Source organism: Schistocerca gregaria, chromosome 5 (assembly GCF_023897955.1).
Source record: "Schistocerca gregaria isolate iqSchGreg1 chromosome 5, iqSchGreg1.2, whole genome shotgun sequence".
NCBI lineage: Eukaryota > Metazoa > Arthropoda > Insecta > Orthoptera > Acrididae > Schistocerca > Schistocerca gregaria.
This window is the reverse complement of record NC_064924.1, coordinates 402,395,152-402,417,757: the sequence shown is the minus strand read 5'-3', so window position 1 is coordinate 402,417,757 and position 22,606 is coordinate 402,395,152. Positions and strand designations below refer to the sequence as shown.

The 22,606-nt window shown below is 39.1% G+C and overlaps 1 protein-coding gene across 4 annotated transcripts in view; it reads right to left on the bottom strand.

The window, feature by feature from the left end:
- Window positions 1-13,563: 13,563 nt before the first annotated feature.
- Window positions 13,564-22,606, bottom strand: part of LOC126273014 (uncharacterized) — a 110,035-nt gene continuing 100,992 nt past the window's right edge. For all 4 annotated transcript variants that reach the window (XM_049976386.1, XM_049976387.1, XM_049976388.1 and 1 more), the window contains one exon: window positions 13,564-14,742. In XM_049976386.1, coding sequence (XP_049832343.1) covers window positions 14,722-14,742 — 21 coding nt within the window. In that variant the 3' untranslated portion in view covers window positions 13,564-14,721. The remainder of the gene's footprint in view (window positions 14,743-22,606) is intronic.

Below are 22,606 nucleotides of genomic sequence, written 5' to 3'. Positions count from 1 at the left end.
GTGGTTGCAGCTTAATTTGTACATCACATGGTTTCTTTCACAGGTAGCTTTGTCTTTGACTGCACCCCAGTGCCCGGAGACAGTGGCATGCGCGAGAGGCAGTCAAATGTAAACCTAACACTTGCCACAACAAGATCATGGAATGGTTCCATTCAAATGTTCTAGAGATTTATCTCACAGGGGGACGAGATATTCAATTCCTATTTCACAAAGTACAGTCAGCCACTAACAGAGCCACAACCGCACCCACTCATGCACTTGCACATCTGACAAACTGACATCCATGCACGTCTTTCTTCAGGTGATTTTTTTGTATCTTTGGTGGTTTTAAGAAATGTTTCAATCAAACAAGGAAGAGCAAGAGTGGGTGTGGCCGACAGCATTCTACAAAACATTGAGTGTCATTTCCCAGTAAGATAGGTGTGACACTTGGGGTGATTACTTTTGAATGGAACCATTCCACAGTCTGATTTGTCAGGTATTCAGTTTTCATTTGATTGCTGCTTCTATGGGAGGGTATTGCTTATGTGTGTGTGTTCTATTTTCTTCAGATTATCTATATGAAAACTACTACTTTATTGTTTCTTCTTTCTTTATTGTTCCAATTATAAGAGCACAAAATGTTGTACAAGATGGCCTTCAAGAAAATATTGCAGGGGATATGTTTCAAAGTTGCAGAGTACTCAATGGGTACACTGTTGAAAGCTGCACATGAGATCAAACAAATGACTGTCTACCCAGGTATTGATTTGGTTATCATAAAACGTCTCCAATGAGTAGTAAACATCTCTGAGTCTTTAAAAAAAATTTCACCACAGCCCATTATTTTCACATGGGAACCTCTAGACCATTTCACATGGAATGACTTATATGCTAAGCTATCATGTGCATAGGCCACGAACTACTCCTTTCTCATCACAATGTGGTAACACAGGGCTGTAGAGTGTTGACACTACAAAGTGGCAGTCAACCATTAGTGTAAACAAATTCTAATTATGACTGCCAGAGGGGAGAGGATCATTGTGGTAAAACAAACACCACCTATTGTTTCGGCTGCACCTCCTGTAATGTTTTGTGGGTCCTGGATGGATAAGGAGTGTTATGATAAATGAGTAGCCGGTTTCCTCTCACAAAACACAAAATGCAAGTGTGGTTAAAATATGCTTTATTACAGGAACCAACTGAGTACTTAACTTCAATGATGTCCAATCTGAAGTCCTCTGAGTAACAGCAAGAAGGTACTAATTACTGAATCTTGTCTGTGTCCATATCACAATAACATACAATGACAGACGTTACCTCATAGCTAGCTAAGGTGTGAGGTGAGAACTATCACTGTGAAACACTCGAGCACAGTGCAAGGTATTGAAGTGCAGTGCGAACTGACTCCCGATGCGCCATATTGAGGTACTGAGACTGACTGACTGAGGCAGCTCGGTTGGTGGAAGTGGCCTATATGCACGCTGCCCAGGGGGCATAATCAGCGCATAGCTTGGGAGTGTGTCTTTGTCTTCTTGTGTCATAGGTGTGTTTAGTTCAGTGCTTGCTATATAATGTTTCCTAGTGCCGACCAGTGTGCTGGCGACAGCGTATGTCAGCACATCTCCCTCTCACCTGAGAGGGAGGTTGCTGATTCATTCTAGTGTTAAAGGTCATAAGATAACTGTGATAGGCCAGGATTAGTCTCACTGGCTTTTTAGGAAACAATGTCAAAAATTACCAGTTTTCCAGAAAAAAAATATTTCCCAAGTTTTCCACGACACTGGACACCCTGAAGAAATAATTTAAAGAAAACTATATGGATGGCCCAATACATAGGTCAAAGAGCAGATTGAAGGCTCACCAATGGGTAATCAATGTCAAGAGATACCACATTTACATCTGACCCCACCGGCCCGATTCTGAACAAAGACAGTTACAGAAAAAAGGATGCCTTCGGGCTGGAAGACCCAGAATTTTAAAAATGTAAAAGACATCAGCTTGACAGATAATAGTAAAATAAGGTGAGAGAAAAATGAAGGAAAATACAAGGATGTGGCCAGGTGTGCATCCCCCGAGGCTCTGCATCCCACAGCTGTTCCATTCTGATCCATTTTAGTCAAGGTGTTAAAAGATGAGGACAGCACCCCACCACCTAAATGGAAGAAAGTGTGCAGCAGAAAAAAGGTTAACTGTATCTAAATGCAACTAAACAGAGTAAAAGTAGGATGACCATGGAAAAGGGCAAATGAGATAGGGGCAAGGGCCTCTGACACTCAGAATATGGCAGGAGACACCCAACCACAACCACCCTGCCTCTGCCCCAAAAGTACTTTTTAAAGTTATATTTGAGAATAAATTTCACTTTTATGGAAAAAACTCAATCAGTTCAAGTACCCACAAGCCATCCACTAAGACTAAGAAAAGATCATGTTTAGCATGGAGAACCAGAAGGAGGGGGCATTCCATTAGGATGTGAAGTACTATCTGTAAGGCTCTGAAACAATGTGAGGATAGCTCCTCACATAGGATAAAACTGTGGGTTAATCCAATTCAACAGTGCCAGCCACATAGTATAACAGATTCCTTCCAAGAGGAATGAAGTAAGTGTCATGCAACATTAGTCTTCTTGATAATGCGGAATTTATAAGAGGGGGCAACAGACAACCAGATACTGTTTGTCTCCAAGTCAGGAGAGATCTTATTTGCACTTTCAAATCTGTACTTGGGACTGTCAAGGCAAATGTGAGGTGAGTAATTGCTTCTTGCTAAACCATCAGCCCATTAGTTTCCTGGGATACCCATGAGAATTGGAATGCAGAGAAAGACAACTTAGCAGTTATGGCCAAAGAGAAGAGCATCAATAGAAGGTATCACAGTGTGACTAAGTAATATCAATCAACTCACTGAGTTACTACAAATTAAAATGTGGTCAAGGGAGGTTTGTTTAGTAAAAAATAGGGTTTCATCATGTATATCAGCTGCACTGTAAATATGACACATATTCCTGGCAATGAACAAAGAGTATAAATGTCAAACGTTCTACATGCCATCTCTCTGCAGAGTGCATTTTCAGTACTATTGTGTTCTCAGTACTCTGTTGCATTATCCTACAAATGTTTGAAGTGCTAAAGCATTCACACATTCATTATTAGATGGCAAAGTGCAATGCATCCAAGATTTTACTTGTATCAATAAAATGTCTTGATAATGGAAGTAGGTACTTTGGGTATGAAAAATAATAAACAAATTGGAGAATAATGGCAAACTAGGCTTTTGTTCACCAAGTTTACACAAGATTGTCGAGTTAGCTTAGGCTATGGACCTACTCCATGAAATTCCAATGCATGCAACTGAGTTATTTGATTTTAAAGATGCCACTGGAACCTTGTTGTCACTGCAGATGTGTAGTATCTCCCAATATAGTATGATAAAAGTCTCTGATACTCACTCATCTTAAACAGTTATCAAAAATTCTTAAACAGAAGAAAGCACAAATATCTGTGTATTCAAAAGAGGAAGAACCATGGCTGATGAATACCAAGGCATACTTCATCTGAAATAGCAGCCACTTTTATCCGTTGCAAACCGGAAAGACCCCATTGACAATGTTGCCATGTCTTCTCAACAGCACAGGCTAAGCCACAGTAAACTTTGCAACAACTGGCCCCAAAAATGGAGTTGTGTAAAAAAACAGAAGTCAATATGAGGAAATATGCAGAATACCATAACCTAATTTCCCAGAAACTCTGCTCAGTGAAAGAGGAATCAAAATAAACAAACACATGTCTTGGCTTATCCACGGATACTTTAACATTTCTGAGGAAATGACAGTCAAACTTTTCAATTTAATTTAGATGACTTTTAGGGCACATTAAACTGTGTGTCAGTTTTGAGCCCCATGTTCAAAACCCAATTATTACTTTGTTCTTGTTTCTCATTTATCCACCAGTGTCCATAGAATATTACAAAGCAAATGTTTTCCAATCTATACTGAAATAACACTGTCATTACTCATCTAATCGAATGCTGGTGAATGAATAAACTAAAAGAAAAAAATGAATGAATCTGAAAATTTTTTGAAATTATTTTCGGTGAAACTCCTGTAGGGTTTGTTGATCCATAATTAACTGCAAGTTCCAGTTTTCAGTAGATTGATCCGTTATATGTGGTTTGCCAAGAAATTATTCCCGACACAAGAAATCTTCAACAATGTTAACCATATTTGTTTCTTGAGTGAGATTTATTCAAAGAAATATCACTGTGGTAAACCTGCCTTCATGCGATGCTCCTGTAGTTTGGAATTTGTCTGTTTCCATCCATGGGGGAGTATCAAATCTTACTGAAGAATAAAATATATGAATTAATATAATAATGACATAACACTATGAGAATTTAAAGAGATTGTAATCCCTGAAAATACCATACACACATGTATTATACACTGACCAGCCAGACCATTGTGACCACCTAGCTAATAGCCGGTATGTCCACCTCTGGCATGGATAACAGCAGCGATGCATCATGGCATGAAAGCAATGAGGCCTTGATAGGTCGCTACAGGGACTGGCATCACATCAGCACACGAGTCACATATTTCCCATAAATTCTAGGGAGGGGTGGTGATGAGCTCCTACTCCATGTTCAACCACATTCCAAATGTGTTCAATTGGGTTCAGGTATGGCAAGCTGGGGGCTAACACATCAATTGGAACTCATCACTGTGTTCCACTCTATCGCACTCCTGCTCTTGTGACATGGTACAAAAACGCCATTGTCCTCAGGAAACATGATTGTTATGAAGTGGTGTACATGGTTCGCAACGAATGTAAGATACATGTTGGCCATCATGGTGCCTTGCACAAGCTCCACTGCATCCGTAGATACCCTCCACTGCATAATGGAGACACACACCGCCAGCTTCTCTCCATCCCACAGTACAGGTGTCAAAGTGTTGTCCTCGAAGACAATAGATTCGCACACTCCCATTGGCATGATGAAGGTATTCATGACACCATGCAGTGATCTGCCATGGGGCCAATGTCCAGTGCCAATGATCACATATCCATTTCAGTTGTAGTTGCAGATGTTTACATTGGCACATACAAGGATCATCAGCTGCAGAGGCCCATCATTGGGAGTTTTCAGTGCACTGTGTGTTTGCACACACTTGTCCTCTGGCCAACATTAGTTTGATGTTAGTTCTGCCATAGTTCACTGCCTGTCCGGTTTTACCAGTCTGCCCAGCCTACGACGTCCAACAAATGTAATGAGGTGTGGCCACCCAATCCCATGATGCCTGGATGTAGTTTTGCCTTGGTTTTGCCATGTTCTGAAGAAACTCACCACAGCATTCCTCGAATCATCACAAGTCGAGCAGTGTCCAACAAGCTCATGCCGAGCCTTCAGGCCATCAATAAAACTAAGATAAATTGTGTGCCTTCCCCATTCTACACATGGACAGCACACTCACTGATACCACATGCACCATAATATAAATCAGTACTATACAGTAAATATACATCAGTACTATTTTACATGTCATTCTTTTTTTTAAGGTGCTGAGAAAGATAACAGAAAAATAATATGAGCCCTAAAGTACGTACCATGAAGCAACATGAGAGGAGAGGAAGGAACAACACAGCACATAGTTAAGTGATGTAACGATAAGTTCACAACTTATGGAAATTCTGAACACAAAGCAAATGCTTAGATAGTGTGTATAGTATAGTGTCAAGAATGACTAAGTATTACTAGTGGTACACAACAAAGGGTTGGCATACATAAAATTAGGTGTACATAAACACATAAAAAGATGTTAATGAATGGTGCAAAAATTATATTTTGAACAATGGTGTAATACTAAGGAACAATGACAAAGGTATAAAGTTATAAAAGGGCTGTTCCATTCACCCAACATAATTTGTCCCCTTGCTCATTTACTACACCAATGGCAACAGGTGTCCGCTACAGGTGTACGTAAGAGCACTTGTACAGTGAAGTCAGGAAATAACAACCATCATCTGGACTCATCACCTCATGTGGACTCTTCATGTTCCGCCTGTCAATTAATACCATTCCTGCACCAATTCAGACTGCAACAATGATAATGTTTGCCTGTATTATCTGAGTGCGACTCACAAAAACATTTTTGTTCTTGGTTGACCGTCCACCCTGAATCACTTTACTAGGTGTACAAGAATGAAGTGTGGACTTTTTGTCTAAAAACATGTTAAATTCAGAAGAATGATAAATAGTGTTTTATTCAACTTATGTTCAATCATTTGTTATACATATTTCCCATCTTTTGGGCAGTTTGTGAATACCACACCAGTAAAAGTTTTCCCCTTTTGCTACGAACCATTCACCGAGCCATTTTTTCACATCTTTGTATGAACCAAAGCACTGCTCAGCAAGTGTGTAACCTATTGATGCAAACAAGTGGTAATTGGAAGGCGACAATCCTGGTGAGAAAGCAGCATGGGTAGAGCTTCCCAGCCGAGTGCTTCCAACATGTCGCAAACCGGCTTTGCCGCATGTCAAAGAGCATTGCCATGAAGAAAATTGGCGTTGTGTTGCCTCTTTCGGTATTACGACTTTTTTTGAAGGAGTAAATGGTGCAACTGGTCAACTGTTGTTGGTAATGTTTAGTATAAACCATTTTCCCATGTTTAACGGCTCACAACAGATCACACCTCTCTTTCTGCCAAAGCAATTCAGTCTTCCAGTCAATGGGGATGGTGTTGCTGTGTCTATCCATGATTTTTTTGCACTTTGGATTCTCAAAATAAATCCACTTTTCAGTCATGTGGCAGCCACCTACCAGACCTCAGAATCTTTCGCACCTCTCGTAACTGATTCGAAACAGCCTGTTGACTAATGTCCAATTGCTCAGGGAATTGTTTTCGTGTTTGTGAATCTGCTTTGTTCGACACTGCTGCCTATTCCACATCTTTGTATTTTTTGACAGTTTTCCACGTTCCCTGTTTGCAACGTGAAAGTCACCATTTATCAAATGCAGAAACCATATCTTGTGATCGAGCATGTTCAGTGCCAGGTTCTTAAAAGTAATTTTTATGATTCAACAGCAGTTTTCTTCGAATCAAAACAAAAAAAATTAATGCTGTCCATAAATGCTCTTGGTTCAGTATAAATTTCGATGTATTGAACACAACAGCACAATGCTATGCCCACACTTTTCCAATTTATAACTCATGCACATCTGTCACTAGTCGACACAAAGTGGTGCGGTGCTAAATCTTTATAGCACAAACTGCACTGATTTGTATTTGTTCTCTGATATCTGCATTTCATACTTCTACACCTGGTATGTTCTCAGCATTTGCCCTGGATGCAGGAGGCACTGGCTGCCATCCTGGAGTTTGCTTTGTTTAATCTACGGAACACTCTGCTACTCTAGGATTTCAGGCACAGTTACTGCTTGTTGCTGCACAATTTTTTTTTAAGAATAGAGTTTAGCACACAAAGCACATTTAATGAAAGCACAAATAAGTTGCCTCACATTTACTTTCAGATGATTCAGAAAAAAATTTAAGTTGATCAATGGTGATGTAGTAAGTATTTAATGAATTTTATCTGTAACTGTCTATTTATTTGATATGAGTTTTACACAACTTACTGGCTGCTAACACTGATGTCAAAAAATTTACACACAGGAATTGTAAAGCTGGTTATGTTCATGCTGTGAGGAACATGAGGAATACTGAAGCATTAAAATACATGATTCAACACCGTGCTGGAAATTTTCCTGCAAATATAAAAGAATTACATATTTATCATGATTAGCTTGTTGTTGCTGTTGTTGTGGTTTTCAGTCCTGATACTGGTTTGATGCAGCTCTCCATGCTACTATATCCTGTGCAAGCTGCTTCATCTCCCAGTACCTACTGCAACCTACATCCTTCTGAAACTGCTTAGTGTATTCATCTCTTGGTCTCCCTCTACGATTTTTACCCTCCACACTGCCCTCCAATACTAAACTGGTGATCCATTGATGCCTCAGAACATGTCCTATCAACCGATCCCTTCTTCTAGTCAAGCTGTGACACAAACTTCTCTTCTCCCAAATCCTATTCAATACTTACTCATTAGTTATGTGATCTACCCATCTAATCTTCAGCATTCTTCTGTAGCACCACATTTCGAAAGCTTCTTTTCTCTTCTTGTCCAAACTATTTATCGTCCATGTTTCACTTCCATACACGGCTACACTCCATACAAATATTTTCAGAAACGACTTCCTGACACTTAAACCTATACTCGATGTTAACAAATTTCTCTTCTTCAGAAATGCTTTCCTTGCCATTGCCAGTCTACATTTTATATCCTCTCTACTTCGACCATCATCAGTTATTTTGCTCCCTAAATAGCAAAACTCCTTTACTACTTTAAGTGTCATTTCCTAATCTAATTCCCTCAGCATCACCCGACTTAATTCGACTACATTCCATTATTCTTGTTTAGCTTTTGTTGATGTTCATCTTATATCCTCCTTTCAACTGCTCTTCCAAGTCCTTTGCTGTCTCTGACAGAATTACAATATCATCGGCGAACCTCAAAGTTTTATTTCTTCTCCCTGGATTTTAACACCTACTCCGAATTTCTTTTGTTTCCATTACTGCTTGCTCAATATAGAGATTGAATAACATGGGGAGAGGCTACAACCCTGTCTCACTCCCTTTCCAACCACTGCTTCCCTTTCATGTCCCTCGACTCTTATAACTGCCATCTGGTTTCTGTGCAAATTGTAAATAGCCTTTCGCTCCCTGTATTTTATCCCTGCCACCTTCAGAATTTGAAAGAGAGTATTCCAGTCAACATTGTCAAAAGCTTTCTCTAGGTCTACAAATGCTAGCAACGTAGGTTTGCCTTTCCTATGTTAAATTAAAAGAAAAGTAATTACAAAAGCAGCTTGCCCACAATAGAACTACGAGGGCTATCCACAAAGCACATTGCGTTTTGGAATTAAAAAGAAATAAAGTACTGAATTTTTTTTAATTATATACAGATGAAAGCCACACTTAAATACTACTATTCTACATAGTTGCCATTTAAATTAAGGCACTTATCGTAACGATGGACGAGCTTGGAAATTCCTTCGTCGTAAAATTCGGCCGCCTGCGCCTTCAACCACGTGGTTACCTCTTCTTGAAGCCGTGCGTCAACAAAATGCTGCATAGCCAACCACTTCTTCATTGCTGGGAATAAATGGAAGTCACTCGGTGCCAGGTCTGGTCTGTACGGCGGATGAGGAAACAACTCCCACTTAAATGATTCGAGAACTTCACGAGTGTCATTTGCCACGTGGGCCCAGCAAGATCTTTGAGCCCAACTATACCCTGCGTTTGTTTTGTATTGCTCTTCCGAGGTTGTGCAGAGTTTGACAATACCTTTGAGAGTTTATTGTAGTGCCTCTTTCCAGGAAATCCACAAAAATCACACCATTTCTGTACCAAAAGACAGTCGCCATCACCTTCCTTGCCAACATTGTCTGCATGCATTTCTTGGGTTTTTGGGGAGAATGTGTGTGCCCCCACTGCATTGACTGCAATTTTGTCTCGCAGTTCACATGCTTAACCCATGTTTCGTCACCAGTAACGATGAGATCGAGTAATGAGTCGCCATCTTTCTCGTAAGCGTCCAAATAAGTTAACGCTGCAGCCATTCGTTGATTTTTGTGAATCTCTGTCAAGATTTTTGGTATCCATCTTGCACAAAACTTGTGGTAACCAAGCTTTTCGGTAATGATTTCGTGCAACAAACTTCGTGAAATTTGTGGAAGCATGGGATGAAGTGGAGGGCACTACCATAATGAAGAGCTACAGAAAAGTGTGACCTCCTACTGATGCAATGTTGGATCCAACATGAGTGAGTCACTTTGGGATCAATTGCTGATACTTTGTACACTGACATGGTCCCCCAGGAGGACAAGACACTGAGGAAGAAAAGGCTGCTAAGTGACTGAATGAGGAAAATTGTGAGACTGGTCAAACTTTAACACATATAGAAATAAACAAAAGCCGGCAGGAAAGTATTGATGAGTGATGAAGAAAAGGACATAGGGGGAAAAGAGGGTGGAGATTCCTCACACCACTGGTGCTGAAGCTGTAGCTGCAGATGTCTTCCTGAAATACATTATCCAAGAACCAGATAAATTTAAAACCAATGTAATGCTTGTAAGGGGGTTGCTTGGTTAGGTATATCATCATTGCAACAATTAAAAATTTGGGATATGTTTCAAAGTGAATGATACTACTGTATACACACTCAAGGACGAAGTTTTCTTGGAAAATTAATTAAATTTTGGGTTTAATAAAGTATATGCCCTATGTTTTTAAAATCCATTTCAGACAGAATGTTGAGAATATCATGGACTCAAAAAGTGACAAACGTCGAGGTTCTACTTTGAGTAAACAAATGCCCAGAGCTGATAAACATCATCTAGTGTCGCAAACTACAATACCTTGGCCACTTCATGAGGAATCAAGAAAGATATGAGCTACTTCAACGTATCCTGCAAGGAGGAATCAAAGGAAAGAGACCTCAGGGATGAAGAATAATTTCTCGGCTTGACAACCTTAGCCCTTGGTTTAATATCAGCTCTGAAGAACTGTTTTGCATTGCAACTGATAAAAGCAGAATAGCCATAATGATCGCCAATGTCCAAGGCGGACAGGCGTGCTAAGAAGAAGAAGAAGAAGAAGACGAAGACGAAGACGAAGAAGACCCGATCAATAATCCGGCACCCATATATGCAAGAAAAGGTCAGATTAGCAATACTCTAAGTGTATTTCAGTTTCTGACCTTGCCTTTGACAAAAAAGAAACCCATAATGCAATTGAATTAATGAGCCATAGGGCACTTCTGCACAAGAAGCACAGTGTTGAGGGTTATAAACAGAGTGCCTTCAAATTTTAGGAACACACAGTGGCACTACGGAGTGCAGGATTACAGTCTCAAAGGCCTCCACACAATTCCTTACCATATATTTTCTGTGTTCTAAAATTAAGTAACAAAAACCCTAGCAGGAAAGAAAACAATACGAGAAATATAGTATGTGTACACTGTTCATTTCCTGTTTTACCTATAAAGTTTATGAAAAGTGAAATGAAGGAAGATTGATATTTAAGGCAGTGTCAGGTCAGTAGGAAAAGAACATTGGGTAAGTTGGTGAATGCTAGACATGGAGCATCAGCTATGGCCCTATTGAATAAACCATCTAATTTTAACCCATAATGTTATATGAAACGCAACTGACGAAAATTGAGGCTGTAAAGAATAATCTCATGATTAGATTAGATTAGATTTACTTACATTCCAATTGAGACGTAGTGAGGAGGTCCTCCAAGATGTAGCACATGTCAGAAAAACAATAATACATGACAAATATTTGCAAATCAAACAAATAAGCTAATGTACCATTCCACAGGTCCCAAGTAGAATGATTTTTTTAATGAACACTATATGAAAGAATCAGTTTACAAACACTAATGCACTGAATTTAAAATAAAAAAGGTTTTTTTTATTTATAAGGTAATAAACATGTAATGGAATTACTATAATACTTATTTACAATGAACAAATTACTACACTGAAATGGTGCAGAAGTTAGATTGTACTTACACACACACACACACACACACACACACACACACACACACACACACACACACACAACCATCATCATCATCATCAGTTGGTTCTACTGAGAAAAAATTCATCAATGGAGTAGAATGAGTTAGCCACCAATAAATCCTTTAGGCTTCTCTTAAACTAAATTTCATTGGTTGTTAAGCTTTTTATGGCTGCTGGCAATTTATTGAAAATGTGTGTTCCTGAATAATGCACACCTTTTGGTACAAGAGTTAAGTGACTTTAAATCCTTGTGAAGATTATTCTTATTTCTAGTATTGATTCCAGGAATTGAGCTGTTGGTTTGAAAAAGTGATATATTTTTAATGACAAAGTTCATTAAGGAATAAATATATTGGGAAGCAGTAGTTAGTATCCCTAGTTCCCTAAACAGGCTTCTGCAGGATGTTCTTGAGTTCACACCACATATAACTCTTACTGCACGTTTTTGTGCCCGGAAAACTTTAGCTTGGCTTGATGAATTACCCCCCCCCCCCCCCCCCCCCCAAAAAAATACCATATGACATTATGGAATAAAAGTAAGCATAGTATGCTAGCTTTTTCATTTTTAAAGTCCCCTATGTCTGATGCAATTCGCATTGCAAATGGAGATTTGTTAAGACACTCCAGCAGTTCTGTGGTGGGTTCCTCCCAGTTGAATTTATTATCACGCTGTAATCCCAAGAATTTAAAACTGTCCACTACTTCTATCTGCTTGTCATCGTATTTTAGGCACATACTCATGGAATACCCTTTACAGATTCAGAACTGCATGTAGTGTCCAGAATGAAATTCTCACTCTGCAGTGGAGTGTGCGCTGATATGAAACTTCCTGGCAGATTAAAACTGTGTGCCCGACCGAGACTCGAACTCAGGACCTTGCCTTTCACGGGCAAGTACTCTACCCTCTGAGCTACCGAACACGACTCACGCCCGGTACTCACAGCTTTACTTCTGCCAGTATCTCGTCTCCTACCTTCCAACAGCACACACTCCGCTGCAGATTGAGGATTTCATTCTGGAAACATCCCCCAGGCTGTGGCTAAGCCATGTCCCCGCAGTATCCTTTCTTTCAGGAGTGCTAGTTCTGCGAGGTTCGCAGAAGAGCTTCTGTAAAGATTGGAAGGTAGGAGACAAGATACTGGCAGAAGTAAAGCTGTGAATACCGGGCGTGAGTCGTGCTTCGGTAGCTCAGAGGGTAGAGCACTTGCCTGCGAAAGGCAAAGGTCCCGAGTTCAAGTCTCGGTCGGGCACACAGTTTTAAACTGCCAGGAAGTTGCATGTAGTGTGTTTTCGCAAAGATTAGTGACAAAGAATTGGCTAGGAACCAGTGATTAATGTCCACAAATATTTTATTAGCTAATCTTTCTAACACTACACCTGATTTGCTATTTATTGCAATGTTTGCATCATCGGCAAACAAAACGAAATTGTCATCTGGTAATGTTACTGATGAAAGGTCATTGATATATACAAGAAAAGGTAAGGGCCTAAAAAGGAAGCTTGTGGGACCCCACATGTTATTCGTTCCCAATTGGATGATGCCTGATAGCTTAATACATGTCTCTTTGCTAATAACACCCTTTGTTTCCCGCCAGATATATAAGATTTGAACCACTTTGCAGAATTTCCTGTTACACCATAATATTCTAATTTACTTAAAAGGATATTGTGATTTACACAGTCAAATGTCTTTGACAGATCACAAAATATACCAATTACCTGCAATTTTTTGTCTAATGAATTAGCAAAGGCTCGCGACATCACATATCTGTCCATGAATAAACCCTATATGTTGCTGACAGTAGAAAGGGTATATATGATAATATACATTAAACTCTTATCAGCTCAAAGAAATGTGTCAACAATCACACAATTTTTCATTTCAAACAACAGCAGCAGAGTAGGCAATTAAAATTGTTTTGAACACGGTTAATGTTTTCATTTCTTTAATAGATATAACAATAAATATGATTGTAATATCATATTCAGTATAGTAAAAACCAACAACTTAACCAAAATACATTTGAAGTCCACTTCTGATGGAAAGTAAAGTAATAACAAGATATTAACACTTATCTCCTTACACGGGATACAAGAGATATTACAACAGTGAATGGCAAAAGTGGCACTTAATGGAAAAATAAGGAAGTGCTTCATTGTTTCAAATTGTTAGGCTACTAAAAATTTGTTAATACATTATCACTTCCTAACATTTCTCAGTCTTCGTCCCAAATGCATGGTAATTTACTACGTTGTCAGCACAGCATTTCATTCAGCAAGGAAGTGCAGCTTTCCAGTTGTCTTTATTTGCTTTTTTTCATTTTCAACCTATCCATATGAAAACAGTTTTATGAACATTATTACATTTTTGGGTAAGTAAATTTAAATAAACATTCCGACAATCAATATCCCAACATTAATGGCTGATCTAATGTGGGTTTCATCATTATTAACATTTTAGCCAACACTGCCATTATCAGTGCCTTCAAGGAAAGAATTCTGTCAGGTACTTTATCAGCCACAAATCAAGAGGAAAAAAACTAGAAAGACACTGTGCAAGATTTAAAATCTATTGGTACAGTTAAGTCAAGAAATTATGAGATAGAATAATCAAATACAATTAATTTATCTTGACTCCACAGCGAGTGCCAGTGTTTTCTTATTACTGAACCACAAATATTTATAATACAAATGTAGCACAAAGATCCTAAATAATTACAAAGTCATAATTCCATAAAATTTTTGTTTCGTGAGCTTTTGGCATTTCCATATACAACTGTATACAAATGCCTATCACAGAAAACATTTTGTCAGCTGATACCAATGTGTACAACAAACATTATTACACAAAACACTTTCAGTGTGTGAATCGATGATTGACGAGTCTTCTAAACACATTATCTTACATCTTTCACAAAAAATATCTATGATATTTCAAGCTCTATCTAAAATAATCAGTCACTTCAGTCAAAGAAACACTATTTCCTGCTAACAGCTTACATTACTTCAGCAGTATTATCACAATGGATGGATCTTCTATTTAGCAGATTCTCCAGAATCTCTGATAAGGCACCTTCATTCAGCATATCAGTACTTCCATTGGTGTACCTATGAGAGAAACTTAAGTAAGACTACAAGATAATCTGGCATTTAAAGAATTTGTTCTACATTTTCAGATTTCTTCCAAAAAATATTTTCACTGCAGAACATTGCGTTATAGCAATCCAGATTCTGAGTAGAGTGGTGAATTAGAGTGGACATGAGGAGGTTCAATGAGGGATGGGCAAGGGGTGTGTGTGAGAGGGGAGAACATGAGACACAAAAGTGGAAGATACAAAGTAGTAGCTTGTGAAAAATTTGCAGAACGTGAAAAGAGTAAACGAGTTATTCTCACTGAGCTACTGATCAATTGTCAATGTTTTAAAAGTACGGTAGGGTCTTCACTATCTGGTCTAATGTGGCGGAAGGTCAACCTGTATAACAAAAAAGCTGGATAGACCGGAGTTCAACAAATTTTCTCTTCCTACCCAACCGTATCATTCAAAACAATTCTTTTATCCAAAGCCCAATTTTATTACACTTTCTGACTTCATACCCAATACACTGCTTGGGGCGGGGGGAGGGGGTTAGTACATACTTTAGAGGTTTCCAAGTCACTAACGATTTACTGTTGCAACAGCGCAGATGGAGTACATGAAATGATTAAATTTACAGATCAATAGCACAAGCGGTTCAGAGGTACCAGATATCAGCTCACACTGAAACACTGCTGTTGTACATGATGTAGCATCCCTGGCATCAGTTGATCATACAGATGGTGAATACTGTGCTGGAATAACATTATTCTACCCCAGCTCGACATGTTCAGGCCATTTAGTAAGAGCTGTTAGTTGACGGGACATACGAGTCACTTCTCGTCCCATCATGTCCTACAAATGCTCAATTGGAGACAAGTCTGGAGAATGTGCTGGCCAGGAAAGTTGCTGCATGTCTTGCAGAGCATGTTGAGTTTCAAGGCCACTGTGTGGGCAAGCATTATCCTGTTGGAACAACACATCACTTTCCAGTTGCAGAAACATCAAAAGGATGGGTCTAACAACATTCTGCATGAACTTAGTGCTGGTTATCGTCCCCTCCAAAAACACGAAAGGTGAACAAGAGTGTAGCTTACCACAACCGAGACTATAAGGCCTGGGGTGGGGCCAGTGTGTCTTGGACGAATGCTCACTAGGTCTACATTATTTGCATAAATGATTATCATTTGTTTGCAGGCAGAATCTGCTTTCATTGCTGAAGGCCATGGCGTGCCAATCCATCTTCCAAGTGATGCTCTAACAGCACAAGTCAAGCCATGCACATCGTTGCTGTGGCGTAAGTGGAAGATGGGCTAGAGGTGTGTGTGGTCCAACAAAAAAGATAAAACTTAACAGGTTTGATGTTTTAAAAAAGTGTTTAACGGATGACTGTTTCCATCCTTTACCTATCTTCTGTGCTGCAGTATCCTTCACCAAACATATGATATCAGCTGGCAATGCTTCCTCCTGCTCAATAATGTAATGCAGAACTGCCTCAAACAACCTGAACCTTTCCGAATGTCCGTGGGATTTCTCCTGTCATCTAAGTCTGCCTCATCCTCTTCTGTTACTTCCTGCTGCATCGCCATTTTGACAATACTGTTGCCAGTTAATTCATCAACTTCATCATTTGCCACCCATTCTGTGATGTCGTCTGAACTAACATCTTCATAGTCCAGTAAATCCTCAAGTGACAAAACAATATCATCATTTCCATTTTTTGACTTCAGTTTCACACACGAATTCAAAGTTAAAATGTCACCTTCATGTTATAAAAGAATTTTCCAAGACCTTACAAGCAATATGTTTGGAATCTCTTCCTACGCTTCGGCTAACCATTTCATGAGATCCAGCAAGTCAATTCTCTCCACAATGGTTACACAGAGCCTTCATTATTATGAATCACTGATATCAACTAACAGAGAAGAAGGTGATGATATTTCTTCTTTAGCATTTCAAGGGTGCCTTGGTCCATCGGGTGATGATGAGTGGTCATATTTGGTGGTGAAGATAATGTTCTGATATCTCCACCTGTGAGTTTGTCACTGGCAGGATGTGAAGGTGTGTTATCAAAAAGCAGCAAAGCTTTCCTTGGTAAGATGTTCTCTACAGTTGGCATGAACTCCTTTTGGAACCATATTTTAAAAGATTTCTGAATTCATCATCATTTCTTTCTTCTGATGAGAGTACTGTATGGGCAGTGATTCCAGATTTTTCACGTCTTTGAAAATTCTAGGTTTCTAAGGTTTCTCTGCTATGTAAGCTTAAACTTATAGTTACTGCAACACAACAAAGTTAACTCATGCCTCAATTTTTTGTTTTTATCAGGGTGTTGCAGTTTTCTTTTTTGAATGAGGTATTTTCCAGAGAGCACCTTTTAAGTTAAACCACTCTCATCATATTTGTACAACTGTTCACCAGAAAATCCCTGCTTGTCAACTAGCATCAAAAGATAGTCTTTCAACAGTGACACAGCCTGTCAGCAGATAAAGCCTCTCCGCTAATGGTAATTTGGCAAATACAGAATCTCTTTTTCCAACAATCCAACCATCCATCACTGGCAATAAATTCTGAATCTCTGTTTCTATTTGCAGCTAAAATTGCAATGCTTTTTCCTGCAATATTGGCCCATGGACAGTCGAACTTTTCCCTCTTAGATTTTAATGCCATGAAATAAAGCTTCAACTTTTTCATGCTTACCTGTCAACACTGTTTTCTTTACTTTTGTTTGATTTTTACTAGCTTGGGAAGCACACCACTTTTCAACTGTCAGTCTCCAGTTTCCTACCCCTAATTCTAGTTTTTGCTGTTACCCCAGAAACCAATCTAATTACAGCACATAATTTCTGATCCATAGGCACTACAAGTTTTTTCCCTGTTTATCACACATTTTACTGCACAAAACAACAATTTAACAATGCATGCACACTCTGGACGTCTGATATCCAACTGAGGAAACAAAGAAAACAGCGTTGCCAACGGAGATGATTTCTACTTGTATTTATTGTTGTTCATGAGCACTGGATGAGGCCCTCTTAAGTTTTGTTTGTTCAAGAGTGGTTCCAATAATTTATTCCATATTAACAATACACTATGTAGCTTATAATTGTGACTCCAGATGAGTTAGAATTACGAAATTTTGAAAGGCCACACAGCATTGAAGCCAGCAGCCACTTGCTAAACCTTTGGAAAAGTACAGCATGCACAATCTATTAATCCTCATTTTATCACATAGAAGTATTACTACAAAATTAATTAAGTAGGTTGGATAGCATGGACTACGAAGAGATGAACACGGATAGTCAAGTCTCTACTGTAACCACTTTGAGTATGGAATTCTTATATATAACAATGGAAAATCCAGGTTGGAATTTAACAATATTATGAAAAGGATAGTTGCTATTCACCATATAGCGGAGATACTGAGTTGCAGATAAGCACAACAAAAAGACTGTCACAAAATAAGCTTTTCGCCAACAACGCCTTTGTATATTACTAAAAAAAATAAAGAAAAGAAAAAGAAGAAAGGAAGAGGGAGGGAGGGAGAGACGCAACTCTCACATACGTGACCACTGTCTCTGGCAACAACTATCCTTTTCATAACATTGTTAAGTTCTTATATCTAACAGCTGCAAAAATATTAATACATTTTCAGAAAATAATCAGACCACACATATTGAAACAAAAAGGATCATGTACTAATTGCAAATAAGACAATACTGAAATGCTACATCCAATAATGAAGGAAGTTAAAATCAACCTGATAATATTCGCTTTCTCCTGTGGAACTTGGAAATGACTTATGATTGATAGACTGATTAATTTTATAGCCAAATTGTCAAATGAAATCCAACTAGGTGTTTCTTTACAATCAGGTTGTACATACAAAGGTACAAATTAATTGATTCTCCAATCTATGCTCATCCCAAGATCTAGTGCAATCTGTCTGTATTATCTACACAAGAGGTCTTTCCACCTTTAGTTGTTCTTGCGATATCAGCTGCTGCCATCTTAGTGCGATTTTTTGTTTATCAGACATTTAATTCTGGATTAATTTTCTGCTAGTTTCATCTGAATATTACCATCTTGTTCTAAATCTGGTAACATTTTACCCAGTATTATGAGTGAACAGCAACCAAGTGTCATTTTTGCAACCCATAAGATAAACCTTTACAGTTTCTTAAAACCAAATAAAATACTGACAGGAGTTCAGAATCAAGTAATGGATTTTGAGAAACAACATTTTCGCCTTTGAATGTTATCTTTACTTAAAAAGCAGCATAAATGTATGTATACGGTATCCATAGATCTATGAGAACTTTTATTGCAAACCTGTTCAAATACAACAAAAGTTGATGGAATTTAATGCTATTTTCTCCTGTGCTTCACAGAATTGTAACTTTTAAAGGGGAGCTTTAGCATGTTGTAGTGGCTAGTTCGTAGTTTCTTGACTATACCTTGCACTAGTGCAGCAAGTAAAATGTCATGTGAATGTTTGAGCAAGATCAATACTATATCAAGTGCTTTGGCGTATCGGGAAATCTCGAGCCTATCTGAACGCAAGTATTGTTGGCTAAGCCCTATGCTTTGGAATTCTTCAAAATAAATTTGAACAAAACCTCAATGGCCAAAGTGTCATCTGTAAATGTAAGATGACATCTTTAATCATCCATTAAACAATGTAAAAACACTGGCCTCAGCAGTGCATATAATATGACCCGCTATTTTTATAGAACTAGATGCAAAACCTGTCCCTTACGTCTTATTAGTATCACAATCATGCACTTTGATGGACGATGGAAAAACATTTCCATATTTTAAGATCATTTTTCTTTAGTTTTAGTTGTTCAAGCTGGGCTACTTATAATGCCAGACTCTAATCTAAAAGAATAGGTAGATGCAGGAATTCATACAAACTTATTTATGGAGCATTTACTGTTGTAATCTGTTCATTAGGAGCACTGTTTTGGGACTTACGGAGTTAAAATACCATAAAATTTGCATTTGGAGCCCTACAACAAATACAATCTGTGGGAATCCCCTAGATCCTCCAGGACAGCAATAAATTTATAATAAGCAAAGTTAACACAATGTAGCAGACATCATCAGCCATTTGAAATGCACTGTTGGATAAATGCCACCTCTCCATTCCTAAATGTTTACTAGTATTATCTGCCCACCTTCCATAGGCCATTAATCCATATTTTACTGCACTTGGAACCCAGAAAAGAACTTCCTTGGTCCATCTTCAGTCCATTAGGCTCACTCCAAGATTTCATTTCCTTTTCATTACAGCTGTAGTTATGTCTTCCACGCCCTTTATTCCACAACATTTTTGTTTGCTTTCTTGTTTCTCCTAGTTATTTCAAACAGGCACCTCTTCATTGCTTGTTGAGCTGCTCCCAGTTTTTGAATAGTTTTTTTGATTGTAAGTGCATATATCAAGTCAAAACTGGTAACAAAAGTACACTGAATAATTTTCATTTCAAAATCACCCGTATACTTTTGAAAACATTTCTTTAGTTTACCAAAACCACTCCAGGCCATTTTTACTCTTGTGTTTACTACTTGTACAGTGCTTCCAGTCGTCGTCTGACGCCAACTGTTTCTACTACTTTGTCGTTAATTTGGTATTTTATAATTTTATCTGTTACATATACATGATTTCATATTTATGATGATGTAAATAAAATAGAAAGAAACTTCCACATGGGAAAAATATATTAAAAACACAGATTCCAAGACTTACCAAGGGGGAAAGCGCCAGCAGACAGGCACAATGAACAAAACACACAAACACACACACACACACACACACAGAATTACTAGCTTTCGCAACCGATGGTTGCTTCTTCAGGAAAGCAGGAAGGAGAGGGAAAGACGAAAGGATGTGGGTTTTAAGGGAGAGGGTAAGGAGTCATTCCAATCCCGGGAGCGGAAAGACTTCCCTTAGGGGGAAAAAAAGGACAGGTGTACACATACACAGACACAAGCAGACATATGTCTGCTTGTGTCTGTGTATGTGCGGATGGATACGTGTGTGTGTGTGTGTGTGTGTGTGTGTGTGTGTGTGTGTGTGTGTGTGTGTGCGTGCGCGAGTGTACACCTGTCCTTTTTTCCCCCTAAGGGAAGTCTTTCCGCTCCCGGGATTGGAATGACTCCTTACCCTCTCCCTTAAAACCCACATCCTTTCGTCTTTCCCTCTCCTTCCTGCTTTCCTGAAGAAGCAACCCTCGGTTGTGAAAGCTAGTAATTCTGTGTGTGTGTTTGTGTGTTTTGTTCATTGTGCCTGTCTGCTGGCGCTTTCCCACTTGGTAAGCCTTGGAATCTTTGTTTTTAATATATTATTTCATATTTATTATGATTCCTTTTTAAATTTTCTTAATTGAGTTTGTAATCGTAAGCTACGAAGTTCGCACCAATCAGAGACATTATGTGTTCAAGGGTGAAATGTTCTGTCTGTGTGTGTGTGTGTGTGTGTGAGAGAGAGAGAGAGAGAGAGAGAGAGAGAGAGAGAGAGAGAGAGAGAGAGAGAGAGAGAGAGAGAGAGACGCCAACAGTGTCCAGACTAACGGTCCATTTACATCCATTCTGGCCAACAACCTGATCCTATGGTTTCCTTATGCCAAAGCCAATTTTAGTTACTCAGGACTTACACCCAACTTGACAAAATTCGTCCTCATCATGAGCCCACTTGACCACTGCTACGCTGTAGAGGTACAAGCTGCGATCCCTGTGGCGCCACACGGAAATCCGTATGAAAAGCTTAAACTGGAATGAATCTGGAGAGTCACTGCATCACATAAAGAGCAAATCAGACAGGTACTAATGGAAAAAGACATCAGTGATTGTAAGTCATTTCAATATCTGCATCATTTGCAAAGCAAAGCCGATACACTTACTGACCCTGACAACCTACTAGGCATCCTATGGATTAGTCAACTACCACCACATGTCAAAGTGATCAAGGTGTTATAGAAAAAATATCACTGGATGCCATGGCGGAGCTCGTAGATCAGATTCAAGAGGCCATTGCACCTGCACAGGTTGACGCAGGGACAGTGCCAGGCAGTAGTATAACAGTGGCACCCTGTGTGCACAGATTACAACAAGCTGAAAGTGAAAATAGACATTACTATTTCAGGAAAGGTAGAGAGTGTGATCACTGAAGGTACAGAAGCCAATCACCAACAAATGCTTTGTTGTCAAACAAGGAATATCCTGTATGCTGGTACCACCATAAGTTCAGCAAACATGCACATGAATGTACAACACTATGTTCGTACCCAAATGTCAGTGGCAGCTGGTGGTAGGTGTAATCGACTGCCCAACAGAGTCACGGCTCCTGTTTGTTAGTGATAGGAGATCCGATCAGAAGTATCTGATAAACATCAGTTCAGATTGAAGCATCCTGCCAAGAAATTCAGTCCACCACTGTGGACCACAGACAGCATTCTGTTTTTTTCTGACGTGAACAACTCATCCGTCTATGGATGGAACACAGTGGACAGACTTAAATTTGGGACTGCATCACCTATTTAAGTGGAACTTTACCATTGCTGATGTTACAGAGCCGATAATAGAAGCTGATCTTCCAGCCCATCATCATATTTTACCAGATGTAGCCAACATCATGCAGATTGACAACATTATCAGAATGATGGAAGCAGGTTTTCATCGCGACACATTGGTGCATAGAGCCACGCTAATACAGACATGTGATGTATAGTACGATGCACAATCAGGAGCATCTACACACATGGCGCACAACACAGTGCACTGCACAGAAACCACATATGGTCCACCAGTGTCTTGTAGCCCAGCAGACTGGCACTTAATTGTTTGGCCATCACTAAAGTGAAATTCCATGCGATGCTTAAAGAAGGCAAATCCGGCCA